Raw genomic sequence first — 14,272 nt, 5'->3', positions numbered from 1 at the left:
GTATCAATACTTTGTGAACTGATTGAGCCATGTAATACCATGGATAAAGGGACACATATAGTCTAAAAGTGTCAAAACAATAATCCTTGAACTTTAAGCAGTCTATTTCATATCCTGAAGAGAGCGTTACCAAGATAATGTAAAATCTGAATATAAGGTTTCGATCAATAACCCAGAATTTCAGCTGTTTGTTCATATGCTGCAAAAGCACGCCTTGAGGTATTGCCATCATTGCTTGTTCCAGAACCACCACTTTTAGGGAAATCAACAACAAATCCCATTTTGTTCATAAAATCAGTCTGAATCTTTTGTTTAGCTACAGATGCTTTTTCTTTGTTTTCTTTAGATCTTGCTTGCCACTTTCTTGTTTCTTTTTTATATGCAATGTGCAATAACATCTCAAAAAATCGAATCCATGCATGAAGACTGGAAAGACCATATTTGAACTCTCTGTTAGTATAATCTATATTAAGGATATCAAGACTATTCATATATTTTGGAGAGACACCACACACTGAACAGCATTGGTATGAGTTATTTTTTTCAGATAATATTGTTTGAACCTTCCCATCAATCATTGTAAGTTCAATAATACAATTCACTTCAATAGAAGATCCGCAAACCTCTAATAAAATCATACCCAAGCTTTCTATCTCACTTTTAATGTACTGATCTTCTTCAATCACAGATTCCTTGGATTCCATTTTGTATGCAAATCTTATGGGTCTACAATAGGCTCTTGAGGACGACTTTTGATTTCTCCAAATAGGCACCTTTTCGTTGCTGTTGTTAAATCCAGTCAAATCCAATGGGACAAGACAAGTAATAAATAATGATTCTTCACGCTTTAAATCTCTGTTAATGTCGGGTTCTGATAAAACTTGTTTATAAATGCTTTGGCCAGTAGCACCATCAAAACCAGCCTTACACGTTAGTGTCATTGTTTTTATTGCTTTGTCGTTCAATATCAAGTGCCTTAGTACAGGTTCCTGAACTGCACAGATTCTTTGCAAAGTATGAATCATTAAATCTTTTAAAGGAACTGAAGCTGAATAGTCCTCCACTGTTATGTTTGCAGGATAACATTTCAATTTTGCATCTCTGACATCATTGTAAGCGGGGTAGATGTTATATTCTTTCTCCAAGGCTCCGCTTCTAATCAATTGATAGGAAGCTTTTGTCAGACTTGCATCAATTATTAAAGCCAGTGCTTCGTCTGCTGAATATTTAGTTGCTTTATCTGTATTTGATATATTTAAAACATTCTTGGCAGCAATAACAACAGATTCATCTCTAAACTTTTTATTAGCAGCAAAAAATAATTCATTAGATGAATGAGATTCAATTAAACAAGATACACGCCGTTTTTTAGTTTTATTAGAACTATTATCAAATGCAACTGGTTTTCGACCACGTCTACTTGCAGTTGGTTCATTGTCTTTTTTTCTGACAATTAAATATTCATTAAGCCAGTTCACAAACTTCTTTTCAAAATTTTTCACAGTATAGTTTGCAGATTTCCACTTTTTTTTATACAAGTAAACAAATCGTTGAACAGCATGTCTAAAATCAACGTCTTTAAAATCAGCAAATTTTGGCTGAATAAATTTTAATATATCTTCAGTAATATTTTGTTTTGAAATACTAAGATTGCTTTTTTGGAGAAAATTATGAATGTCTAAGTTTAACAAAACCATATCTAAATAATTATTGTAACAAGTATTTTGTATTTAAAAGTAAAATGTTATAATATATATGCCGCCTGGACTACTAATACTTGTTAGTAATTAAGTTACTACAAGTGTTAGTAATTAAAATTAAAAGTAATTAAATTACTAACAACTACCGAAAATATGTTGTTGCTATGTTATGCAAAGTAAGGTATCCATAGTAACCAAAAAAAGTTAACCTCATAAGAATTCTGAATCTCATTTTAATACATACCCCCAATATTGTGTATTTAGCGCAAGTAAAATTCTGTTAAAACAACGTTAATGTAAAAATGAGTTGTTGCTATGCAAAATTTAGTGCCATAGCAACCAAGTTAAAACTTACATAAAATCTGAACGGGGATTTAAGGGGACGAGCAATCAATTAAAACTCGATTGAAGCATCATATAGCTCAAATAAATATAAGACAACACATGGCAAATTGTGGTAATTATTAGTTACTAGCAAAAAGCAACCCGTAATACGGGTTATGGTCGGTCTGTCACTTAATTTACAGCGGCTGTTTTCCACTATTTAAACTTGCGAAACCTTAACTGATACCCTTTCAGAAAAACGCATTCAAATTGAAAAAATTGAACCATCTGTAAAATTAAAATAAAAAGTATGCGGAGGTGAAATAATTTACCAATTATTTAACATTGAGTAATTTACAACTGACATAGATCATATCAGTGTAAGGCAGAACCATTTTCCTCGATACTAAGTACAACATGTTTTTAGTTACTAACACAAAATAATAACACTTTATCATGCTTTAAATTGACGAAAAAGTAACGCTATATTCTTGTTATATTTTTTATAACATGAACTTAAATTAATAAGATCAATATTAAGCGAACGTAAGTTATACATGATTTATTAATTTTTTGGTATCCCCTTGATACATTTTTCTTTAAAACAGGAAATTGTCTTTAAAACGTTAAATGCACACAACCAAATAAATTTATTAAAAATAACTGACCATTACTATATATGGCACTAATCTGACCATTTTTATATATGGCCTCTTTGTTTCAACAGTTTTTAATAAACGGTAATTTGCTACCATTTACTAAAAATTTCTTTTGTTACTCGAAATTTAATTCTCTTAAATATTTTGACACTAATAAAGGACCTCCCTTCCCCGTTTTTGCCTTAATGGTGGTCAGGAGAATATTTTTATTAAGAGTAGTCAAGTTTTTAATGAAGACCTTTTACCAGAAAACCGAAATGTAAAACAATAATTTACGTGTATAAGAATTTTTTCTTTTTAATATTTATAAGAATTTAACATACATTTAAAATATAAACTATTTTAAGACAGGGAAAAGACTTTCAATTTTTATATAGACACGTCTTTCCAGCTAATACTCTTTATTTTCAACTAAAACTATATAATACAACAAGAGGGATTTGCCATGAGGCACGGAGGAGCGCCGTGGCGGGAAAACTCCACCGTACCAGATTTCACATACTCCCCCCGTTGACTACAGCCCTTGTAGTCAACAATACAAATATAACCAACAAACTATTATGTAAGAAAAAATTTCGTTTTAATAAAGTTGTTCAAAGATTCTTCTAGTTTCTTCTCCGACAAGTGCTGCTCTACGCTTCGGACGAGTAGCTCCAAATTGTTTGGTATTTTCAGATTCATTTTCTTGTGTTAACTCTTCAACATTTTGTGTTGTACTAACTTCTAGAGGAATTAATTTCTGTAAAGGCCTAACAGTTTTCGTACATTTTTTCTCCTTAGAAATAACGGCTAACTCTGCTCCTCGTACAACTCCATCTCGACCAGTGATTAACTTTTCAATTTTTCCAATCCTCCATTGTCCACGGGGAATTTTGTTTTCACCTTTGATTAATACAATGTCACCTTTGGATAATTGGCAGTTATTTGAGGCATTGCATTCTTTCCTGTACAAATTATGTTGTCTCAGTTCGTTCAGGTAACTATTATAAAATCTATTCCAAATACTTTCAAACAGTTTTCTAATATATTTTGTTCGATTGGAGCAGTCTTGTGGATATGAACAGATTGGTACATTATCTGATATTATACACTCTCTACGAGAAATGTCAGCACCAAACATTAGATGGAATGGAGTTAATGATTCACACAAGTCCTCATCACTAACATAAACTAACGGTCGCTGATTAATTGAATACTCAACTTCACATAAAACTGACAACAACTCATCATATGAAACTATTTCTTTGCATAAGGTTTTCTTGAGACAAAGTTTTACAGAACGTACTAATCGCTCATAAAACCCACCCCACCAGGGTGAAGCAGAAAGAATAAATTGTTGTCGGATGCCTCTATTTAACATAAATTCACGCACAGGTTTTGCCTTGAAGGTTTTTGCATTATCGCTTATTAAAAGTTCAGGACTTCCTCTTCTGGATATGAATCTTCTCAAAGCTCTTAAAAATGAAGGTGTCTGAAGATCATTTGTTAACTCTAAATGAATTGCTCTAGTTGTTGCACAAGTCAATAATAATACATACACCTTTAACACATTAGCTCTTTCATTATCTTCCTTTATAAACAATGGACCAGCATAATCAAGTCCAGTATATTTAAAGCTCCTGGTTGATTGTATTCGGAATTCTGGAAGATCAGGTTCACCCTTTTTTTTTATTGTTCGTCCTTGGAAGAATTTACAGATGTAGCATTTGTGTAACACTGATTTAACAGTCTTCCTACCTTGGGTGATCCAAAATAATTTTCGTACTTCATTAAGGGTGCTTTCGACGCCTTGATGGAATACCCTTTTGTGGGCCTCTTGAATTACAAGATAACACAAATAACTGCTTTTCAGCAAAAGGATAGGGTGCTTTTGATCAAAATTTAAAACTTCACTGTTACAATAACGTCCTTTTAGTCGTAATAAACCATATTGGTCCTCAAACAAATTAAATGCAGTTCTTACTTTATTAAATTTTTCATCCTTACAAATCTCATTTTGATGTTCTTTAACCCATAGATGTAAACCATAATTGTACTCATCAACTGTCAGTGTATCACATGTTAAGCTATTGTCATTAATATTTCTAATGTTCTTTAACAATTTTTTTGCAAAACGTAAAACATATGCGGTGACTCTAACTAAATGTTGTAGAGAGCTATACCTGTTTATATCAATTATGTTTTTGAGGACAACTTCCCCACAAAACAAAGTACACGAAGACAAATTGCTAACTACCTCTGAATCAACTATTTTACCATGCTTACTACATTCTTTATCAGCTTCTCCTATTAAATGATTCTTATCAAACTCAAACATTGGAAAAATGACACTTTCCTCCCTAAGAAATTCTGGGCCATCCACCCATCTACTGCTTTTACAATGAGACAAATCATCAGGACGAGTAGGAATGTCAGCTGGATTAATTTCACCCTGAACAAAGTGCCAACTATCACAACCAATTATCTCCCTAATTTTTACTACTCTATTTTCTACCCATGGTTTCCAACAACATGATCTACCTTTTATCCAATGTAATGCGACTAAAGAATCTGACCATGCTACAATTTTTGATACAATAACCTTATCGCCAATGGAATGTCTGACCTGTTTCATGAGTTTGGATGACAAATGACAACCTAACAGTTCTAATCGCGGGATGGACAAGGGTTTAAGTGGTGCAACTTTAGTTTTTGAGGTTAGTAAGCAGGTTTTTATTGATGCTCTTGATATAGCACGAATATAAATAACAGAAGCGTATGCTTGGGTTGAACTGTCTGAAAAGGCATGTAACTCTATTGATATAATATCTTCTTTAATTTCTCTTATAGCGTATCGTGGAAAGCATATATGCTGAATTTTTGAAAGCTGTAATACAAAGGACTCCCATAGAAACTTGACGCTATCAGGAATCTCCTCATCCCATTCCAGTTTATCCTTACAAAGTATTTGAAATATAGTTTTAACACGAGTAGTAATTGGTGATATGAGCCCAAGAGGATCGTAGATTGATGCAGCCAAACGTAAAATGTTTCTTTTCGTCTTGGGTAACAACTTCTCTTTTTCTAAAAGTGATTGAAACTTAAACACAAACTGGTCATTTTTAATGTCCCAACCATTTCCCAAAATCATTTTATTATTCAATGGAGTATTTATATTGACTTTATCATATTTACTGTATTCATCATTATCAACGTTAATTCCTTCAATGTTATTAATGTGGCTTTGTAATTCTAAATTATTTGTTGTCCATTTCCTAAGTTCTAAACCTCCTTTTAGCATAATATCTTTTGCTGTATGATAAAACTGTATACCATCACTTAAACTGTCACACCCACAAACTAAGTCATCCACATACCAATCAGGTAAGATCTTTTTAACAAATTCGGGGTTAGAACACAAAAACTTATTGAGATGATGCTGTATTGTTCCATTTAAAATAAATGGACTTGAAGTAAGACCAAACACAACACGAGTAAATCGATAAATAACTAATTGACCATCATGACTTAAATTACTGAACCAAAGTAAACGAACAAAATCTCTATGTTCAGGAACAATTTCTATATTCAAAAAGGCTTGCTTGATATCAGACGTAATACCAAAAACATTCAAGCGAAATCTAATAAGAATGTCAAATATCTTTGAGAGTAAGTTTGGACCAGGGTATAAAATATCATTTAATGAAGGAAAATTTACAGCACATGAAGCATCAAAAACAGCACGCATTTTTGTTGTTTCTTTTTCTTCTCTAACAACAGGATGATGTGGAAGATAACATACTGATCCAGGTGGTTTTATAATTTCATCACCTGTAACCCTTTCTATTATACCATCTTTCTCATATTGTATGAATATCTTATTATAGTCATTTAACAACTTTTCATTCGATTTTAACCTTTTATACAGGTTTTCTAAACGTTTCTTTGCTATGTTAAAATTATCAGGCAGCATTACATGGTCTGGTCTAAAGGGTAATTTTGTGACGTATCTTTTACCATTAAATTTTATATCTTTTTCAAATTGATGCATAACACTGTCCTTAAACTCACCAATGGACTCAAGCTCCCAAAATTTTTCTAATTGGTTTTTTAATTCACTATCAACATTACTACGTAAAGGAAGAACACTGCACTTCATGGAATGACTGTTAAAATGTTTATTTGAGTCAATTGGAATTGATAACTTGCTTTGGCCTGCCAAAATCCAGCCTAATGATGATTTAATGGCAATCGGACCATCAGAACCACGAACTACTTCACCAGTGATAAAGGAATAGTAAAAGTCAATTCCAACTAAAATATCAATACTCATTGTGGTATTAAATTTATTGTTTGCTAGTGCTAAATGTTTCAAATGTTTATAATTATTGACGGCTTCTGCAATATTTTGCCTTTTAATAGGGGTGCAAATCTCTGGGATACATAATGCTTCTAAATATGTCCACCCTTTGTTAATCTTGTGTTTCACATAAAGTTGAATTACATCTAACTCTTTTACTTGACCAACTGAGTTTCCAAAGGTATTAATAATGAGCCTCTCTTTTCGTAAAGTTTTTAGTTTTAAGGCATTTCTAAACTCTTCAGTTATGTAAGAAAACTGACTTCCACTGTCAAACATTAAACACGCTTTTTTTGATTGAGAATTTTGACAATCTGAAACTTGAGTTGTGGCAGTCTGAAGAAGTACAGCATTGCTGTTGTTTGACCATGTGTGAGTTGCATTAGTTTCTTTTGCTTCTTGATTTTTTGGGTTTTTATATTTACTTTGATCACTGTCCTTTTGACAGATTGAGATATGATGGCGTTTACCACATTTATTGCATACAAAATTACTACTACAATTTTTGCTTATATGACCACTTCGTAGACAAACAAAACACCTTGCTAACTTTCTTAGAGTGGCTACACGAGCTTCAATATTGGTGACTACACGACATTTAGTAGAGGAATGGTTACCTTGACAATACAAACACTTATTATAATCTTGACCTCCTTGGGCATGTAAGTTTTGTGTAGTAAATTGAATGTTTCCATTCACATTATTTCGTTTCTGTTCTTTCTGTCCATGAAGACTTTGACATCTTTCTTTAACTAAAAGTTCTTCATTAAAAAATTCCAACATTTTTTCTAACGACCAAATATTATTACCAAACCTTCTTGAAATAAGGATTTTTAACTCTTCAGGTATTCTTTCATTAAGAATAGGTATAAATAGACAACCATATGAAGTAATGTCCATTTTTAATGAATTTAGATTTCTGATACAGATTTCAATCTCGTTATAAAGCTTCCTCAATTGTTCAAGATTATCCATTGATGTCACAGGACGAACTTTTAACAAGGTTTTCATGTGTGCAGTAATTTGCACTTGAGGGTCTGCATATCGTTGCTTTAAAATATCAATTGCTTCTTTATAGTTTTCATTTGATAATGTTAAACCTGATATGGCTGATAGAGGAGCATGAAGCAAATATTTTTTTAAATATGAAAATTTATCTATTTCACTTAAGGAATCATTTTGATTAATGGTGGCATTAAATTGGTCCCAAAATGAATACCATTTTAGAGGGTTTCCATCAAAGGTTTGTATTTCTAATTTAGGCAATTTACAGTTAAATGAGATGCTTTGTGAACTAACAGATTGAGAATTGGGTGACACTTTTTGAAAATTTATTTTGTAATCAATTTGTGCAAGAAGTTGATTAGAATGACGTACAAATCTTTTGGACTGAATGACGAATTCAGCAATGTCGTCTGGCTCCTTTAAATTAATAATTTCTTCCTCGACTTCTCTAAGTTCTATTAAACTGCTACTTAATGAGTTCCTCAATCCTCTTAGAATGACTAAATTATTATCACCATTATTTAACAAGTTCGTTTCAATTTCCTCATTAATTTCGTTTATGTCGTTTTGTAGACCCGCTCTTCGCGATATTTTCCTATTTAAGGCTGCCATAATAAATGAGTATGAATGTCAAAACAATCTCTGAAATTATAACTTATGTCAAACAACTTTGTTGATGTTTAAACAAACTCGATGTAAACAAGAACTAAACTAACTCAATAAAGCAACAACTTTCAACTCATCGGGCGCCAATTTAAAATATAAACTATTTTAAGACAGGGAAAAGACTTTCAATTTTTATATAGACACGTCTTTCCAGCTAATACTCTTTATTTTCAACTAAAACTATATAATACAACAAGAGGGATTTGCCATGAGGCACGGAGGAGCGCCGTGGCGGGAAAACTCCACCGTACCAGATTTCACAATACATAAGAATTTTTTCTTTCCTCAAAAGTGTTGCAAATGCAAACTAAGCTAATTAATTAGTTAAAAACCTTATAAAATTTAATTAACTCGATATTTGAAAATTGCGCTAAACTACAATATTCACCACCCATTTAAAAAGATTCCCTAAATTACGTACAGCAAATTATTAGGCTTAAAATAGAGAAATATTTTAAAAAATTGCACTAATTGCATACATTTATATCATTTTAACTGACCAAAATTTACAATAAAAGGAAATTAGGTTTCTTTTTATAACTTGTATAAATGCATCAATCGTTAATCCTAAAGAAAAAAAAAAAGGAATTATGATACTATAATTACAACAACAACAAAAATAAAAATAAAACACCACATAAAAACTGAAAATTGATTTACCTATTTATAGTAACCCATTTTGACATGGCAGTTAATATAAACATTTATCGAAAATGTAACAATAAAATCTGTTTCGAAGTAAAAAAGGATTAACAATACTATATATATATAAAAAAAAAACCAATTACTATATATATGTAAAAAAAAACAAAAACCAAAAGATATAAATTGCATTTTTAGCATAATGTTGTCTTGGCTTTCAGTATATAAATAAAAGCAGTAAGTATAAATAATGAAACAACCTATTATTCATTTTTTACAATAGTCACCAGCATGAAGGTGTCTATTGTAAAAAATGAATACCAACACAAAACATCACAACAATAACACATAACAATAGAATATTTACATCCTTGATCCTAAAATCCAGCAAAAATAACAAACCAAATTAAAATATGAAAGGCAAAATTAGAAAACCAATTTAAAGTTAACTATATTTAACTTTTAACTAAACACATAAATACATAAAAATATATATTTGTTTTTATGTTCAATATTAGTTATTCAATTACTTCAAATTTAGGACATGAAAACACCCTAGATTTAAAGATCAAGGTTGCATACTCTCATACACATTACGCTAAACATTAACAGACATTATTATGTGTTTTGAGAATAATTAAAAAAGGCTAGACAACACAACCTAGCTCCAAAGCAGTAACTCCGCCTGGCACTAAATGCTGCCAAGTCACAACTCTGCTATAAGTACATCGCTTGGCTGGCAAGGTTATCAATCTTGCTCAACATAATGCCAAATCACACCACTTTGAAAACATGGAAACAACATAATTTAAACATATATACAACTATAAACAAATATGGTTTTATATAACACATTTGATTAATAATCTTTTCAATTTGATGAAGAGTAGCTTGTTCAGCTATTAGAAGTGGGACTGAGTGGTGAATGAAATCTTCCATCATAAAAAATGTGTATGTATTCCAGAGATGTAAAGGATTGTCAGATTCACAAAAGGTCAAAATAATTGAAAACAACTGTCTAATTTTCTTTGGCATATGTGTTAAAACCGCCTCAGAAAAAGTATTCTGCCATTCAGTGTCATCTTACAACAGACCTTTCAAAACACATGCTTCACAAAACGTTTCAAGGACAATACCATTAACAGTATGCACATCCTCCCAAGATGTTGCTCCTTTTGCTTGCAAAAGTAACAGTCTAAGAAAAAACAATTCTCCAGTTGGATTAACTTTATACATTCTTACTATCACCTTATTACCACCCCTTTATCTAACCTTCCATTTACAATGTTTATCATCAAATATAAAGTGATAAGGAATGTCTACATACGAATAGCAATATGCTCTTTCATTTTCAGTATTTAACTTAAACCATGCCATTAGGTGCATATCATGCTGAGCTGCACGATCTAAAGCCATATTTTCTGCTCCTTCTCTAAAATACACTAATTGATTTTCAGGTAGATGTTTACCAAGTCACAGCACTTTAAAAACACGGAAAGAACATAATATAAACATATGTAAAAACTATAAGCACAATAAATGTGTTTAAATATGTATATAAGGTTGAATATATACTAAAATAAATAAATACCTTATATACATATTTAAACACATTTTTAAAACAATTATGTAACACATATTAACACATACACAAACAGTAAAAAAACACTTTACATTATTATAAAAACACATTGATAAAACAACTATAAAGCACTTATTACCACATACACATACATATCAAAAAAGCATATATGCAAACAATAAACGTGTGCAAACAAAAATTCTAAAAATGACGCAAGAAAATTTAAAAAGATACAAAATATATATTTACAAACAATTCTCTTTACCTTCTTTTTTTTTCTCATAAGAACAGTAATCTTCATAACAACGTTTAACCTTTACATACAATAACATGTGGCATGCCATGTCAGTGTTGGCACAAAAGTTAAATTTTTTTTTCTAAATTTTCTAAAAAAGAACAAAAATAGTTAATAGCATCACAGAAATTTCAAAGTATTAATAACCCTTTTATGGAAATAGCATTAGTATAACTTCAAATAACATCCATACCCAGGCTTGGTCGGGAAAGGCGTACGATCGCACTCTAATCTTGACCACGCATACAATATTTTGTTGCGACAACTTACCCACGGCTTCATATACTTTTGAAAGGTTCTGAAAACATCTTAAGAGCCGTGGCCAAGTTGTCGCAAATAAATATTTTATGCGTGGTCAAGATTAAAGTGCGATCGCACGCCTTTCCCGACCAAGCCTGCATACCCCTATTTTCTTTCTAAAAAATAAAATAATAAAAATAAAACTGCTAAAAGAAAAACTAAAACAAACAAAATCTAAACGATTTAAAAAATTAAAATCCTTTCTACTTTAAATCCTTTCTACTTTATCTAATAAAAATTTTAATCCTTTCTACTTTATCTGATAAAAATGTATATATAACTATTTCATATACTTACTTCAATTATAATATGATATATAATTGATTAAGATGATTCTTTATGTAATATATCTAAACTAATAATTAAATTCGAAAAGGAAAAAAGTTTTAACTCGCTCAAAATATCTTTCTCCAATGGCCGCGTGCATTTCAAGAAAGCGCTCTTTCAAAGCCTAGTAACTAATTCAAAGCCTAGGAACTAATGACGAAACGACGTTGAACATTAAACGTTAAACGTTAAGGTGGTACACCCCCATTCTAAAAAATTTCCTTAAAATAATCAATACAAAATTAAAACTACAATACACAAGTTAAAACAAGTGTGTTGATTTTTTTTTTAAATAAGAAATCTCGATTGCTCAACTTTTGCCTCACTTATTCCATACGAATTGCCAAATATGGGTGTAATTTAAAACAAGATATCTCCAGTTCTATATATCTTTTAACTCTGAAATTTTCACACTATGTTCCTAAAAGGTACGAAGAGGTTATGAACCAAAATCATGCATTAAAGATGCATAGAACATTTTAAAAATAATTTTCTATATATTTAAGAAAATTTTTAACAAAAAAAGCAAGAAAAAAAGATTTTAAACATACTTATACATCATATTTACTTGTAGTTTTGGTTCATTACCTAAGCCAATTTATAACAAAAACACCCTGAAAATTTCAAGTCAGCATATTGTCCCAAACTGAAAATATTGCGTTTTAAAATTTAGGTATTTGGTAAAAATGACATTTTGAGAAAAACACAAAAAACAAAATAAAAGTTCGTTATATTAGGAAAAGAAGCACGAGCCCAATTAAAAACCTCCACTTTTATATTGTGGGTCCTTTTCCAGTTCTTTTTCAATATCTATGTAACCTTTTTTGATGGCTCTAAGCTGTTTTCTCCTTATTTTACCTTTAGCACTTGATTTGTGATTCATTTTTTTAATTCGGTTGCAGTCTAATTTACGAAGTCCTTCCTGCATAAATATACTTGGTTCGATACCTCCAGCACTAATTACTTTTTCAACTGCTGTGCTTCAATAATTAAATCCTATAATAGCTGAGTTCATACTAATCATAAGAACTTTTTTCCCAATAAAAAAATCTTTAGGACATCTCTTCCATATTAAGGCATTCAGACTTTCATTGTTATTTTGAGTTTGTCCGTGCAAACATTTTGATAATAATGTTTCATTTGTCAAATCTGTAAATATAGGCATAAGTACTGCTTTAATTGCTAATGGTAAGCTTAATTTAGTTTTGTATGTTGTTTCACCTGTTACTTTATTACTCTGCCACAAACACCAACTAGTTCTAGTTCGTGGGCAAAATTTGTGTCTCTCTGACTCTTCACTTATGTCACTGTTGTGAAATAAAACAGTCCAAGCACCTTTTTTCATTGCATATAGGTTATTCACATTTTGACGGATAGCCATACCAAAATAATTTTGAAGCGTATTTATGGCTTTATCTGTCAGTCGACCTTTTCCATCTATTTTTTTTCCATCTGAAAGAGACTGACCTTTAAGTGTCACTCTAAGGTTACGCGCACAATTTCCAAGTCTCTTTTGGTAATGTCCAACACAATGAAGTCTGTTTATTTCAAAACCTGGATATGGATTACTTGCAACAACATCATTATATGCTGAGCTGCCACCGTCTCCAATATATCCTTCATATCTCAAACCATGCAGTTCAATTGACCGTTGAAAAATGGAAACAGCACCAGAAGCTTCCATGGATCCTGATGATTTATTGTGGTTAGCTTCACAAACATGATTTATTTTCCAATTTTGATAACCTGGTGTTGACTTTTTTTTGTTCCAATAACTACAAGCTTTGCAGAACTTAGTTAACAAAATTGAATCAAGACATTTTCCATTCTCTCTTGATATTGCAGTGACAATACCATTTAAAGATTGATGGCCTCTCTTTTGTCAGGTACCATCAACAGAAACCTGGCACAAAATAAACAAGCTGCAGTAAAAAAGAGTTATTGATGTTTATAAGCTTGAGCAAGTTTACATTTTTTGTTTTAAAATGCGTTGCTATGGCGTTGCTACGGACTTCTCAATTTACTATGGCCACAAAACGCATAATTTTACACACTTCCTTATTTATTTATTAAAAAAAAAATTAATAATATTGTTCTAAGAAAAATTTTGAATTTAAAAAACCAATTTTCAAAAAATTGATTTTTTCTAAAAAATTTCAAAATTAATGGGGATGTACCACCTTAAGCATTTCTGTAGGAATTATATTATGATTTATAATTTTTTTTTTTATTTTATCTCAATATTCAAATGCTTAGAGTCCTGGTAACTAAGGGATTTAATATAAATAAATTATCAATAGATTTCTCCTAATATATGTAGATACTAAAATTAAATAGGTTTTCAAGATTAGACAACTAAAATTTTTCCCATTTTGTCCACCTACTGGCCCACTGTGCGACGGTATAAAACCTTAAGTACCAACAAAGTTTTCA

The 14,272-nt window shown here is 31.0% G+C and overlaps 2 protein-coding genes and 1 pseudogene across 3 annotated transcripts; all 3 read right to left on the bottom strand.

Moving 5' to 3' along the window:
- Positions 1-164: 164 nt before the first annotated feature.
- LOC149886474 (uncharacterized) lies at positions 165-1,697 on the bottom strand. The gene has a single exon (XM_090094401.1). It carries the CDS (start codon positions 1,695-1,697, stop codon positions 165-167), a length of 1,533 nt encoding a protein of 510 aa, XP_089950527.1.
- A 1,352-nt stretch (positions 1,698-3,049) lies between these two features.
- On the bottom strand, positions 3,050-11,919 carry LOC149886473 (uncharacterized). Of its 2 annotated transcripts, XM_090092668.1 has the most exons (3): positions 11,810-11,919; positions 11,183-11,303; positions 3,050-9,260 (listed from the first exon to the last, which is right to left on the bottom strand). In XM_090092668.1, the coding sequence occupies exon 3, from the start codon at positions 8,637-8,639 to the stop codon at positions 3,264-3,266; it is 5,376 nt and encodes a 1,791-aa protein (XP_089948794.1). In that variant the 5' UTR covers positions 8,640-9,260; positions 11,183-11,303; positions 11,810-11,919; the 3' UTR covers positions 3,050-3,263. The 2 variants fall into 2 exon arrangements, 1 of the variants encoding a protein (XP_089948794.1); XR_016454019.1 differs by lacking the exons at positions 3,050-9,260; positions 11,810-11,919 and adding an exon at positions 9,305-10,767 and having other exon boundaries at positions 11,183-11,417.
- A 566-nt stretch (positions 11,920-12,485) lies between these two features.
- Positions 12,486-13,523, bottom strand: LOC149886472 (uncharacterized; annotated as a pseudogene).
- Between the last annotated feature and the right edge of the window lie 749 nt (positions 13,524-14,272).

The sequence above is a fragment of the Hydra viridissima genome, unplaced genomic scaffold, assembly GCF_058129835.1.
Source record: "Hydra viridissima isolate aposymbiotic clone 2 unplaced genomic scaffold, HvirCarnegie_v1 scaffold_7, whole genome shotgun sequence".
NCBI classification, from domain to species: domain Eukaryota; kingdom Metazoa; phylum Cnidaria; class Hydrozoa; order Anthoathecata; family Hydridae; genus Hydra; species Hydra viridissima.
The sequence above is the reverse complement of the archived record's forward strand: the minus strand, read 5'-3'. Positions and strand labels throughout refer to the sequence as shown.

Excerpts from the sequence above, each read along its gene's own strand:
- LOC149886474 (XM_090094401.1), bottom strand. The coding sequence starts at position 1,697 with ATGGTTTTGTTAAACTTAGACATTCATAATTTTCTCCAAAAAAGCAAT.
- LOC149886473 (XM_090092668.1), bottom strand. The coding sequence starts at position 8,639 with ATGGCAGCCTTAAATAGGAAAATATCGCGAAGAGCGGGTCTACAAAAC.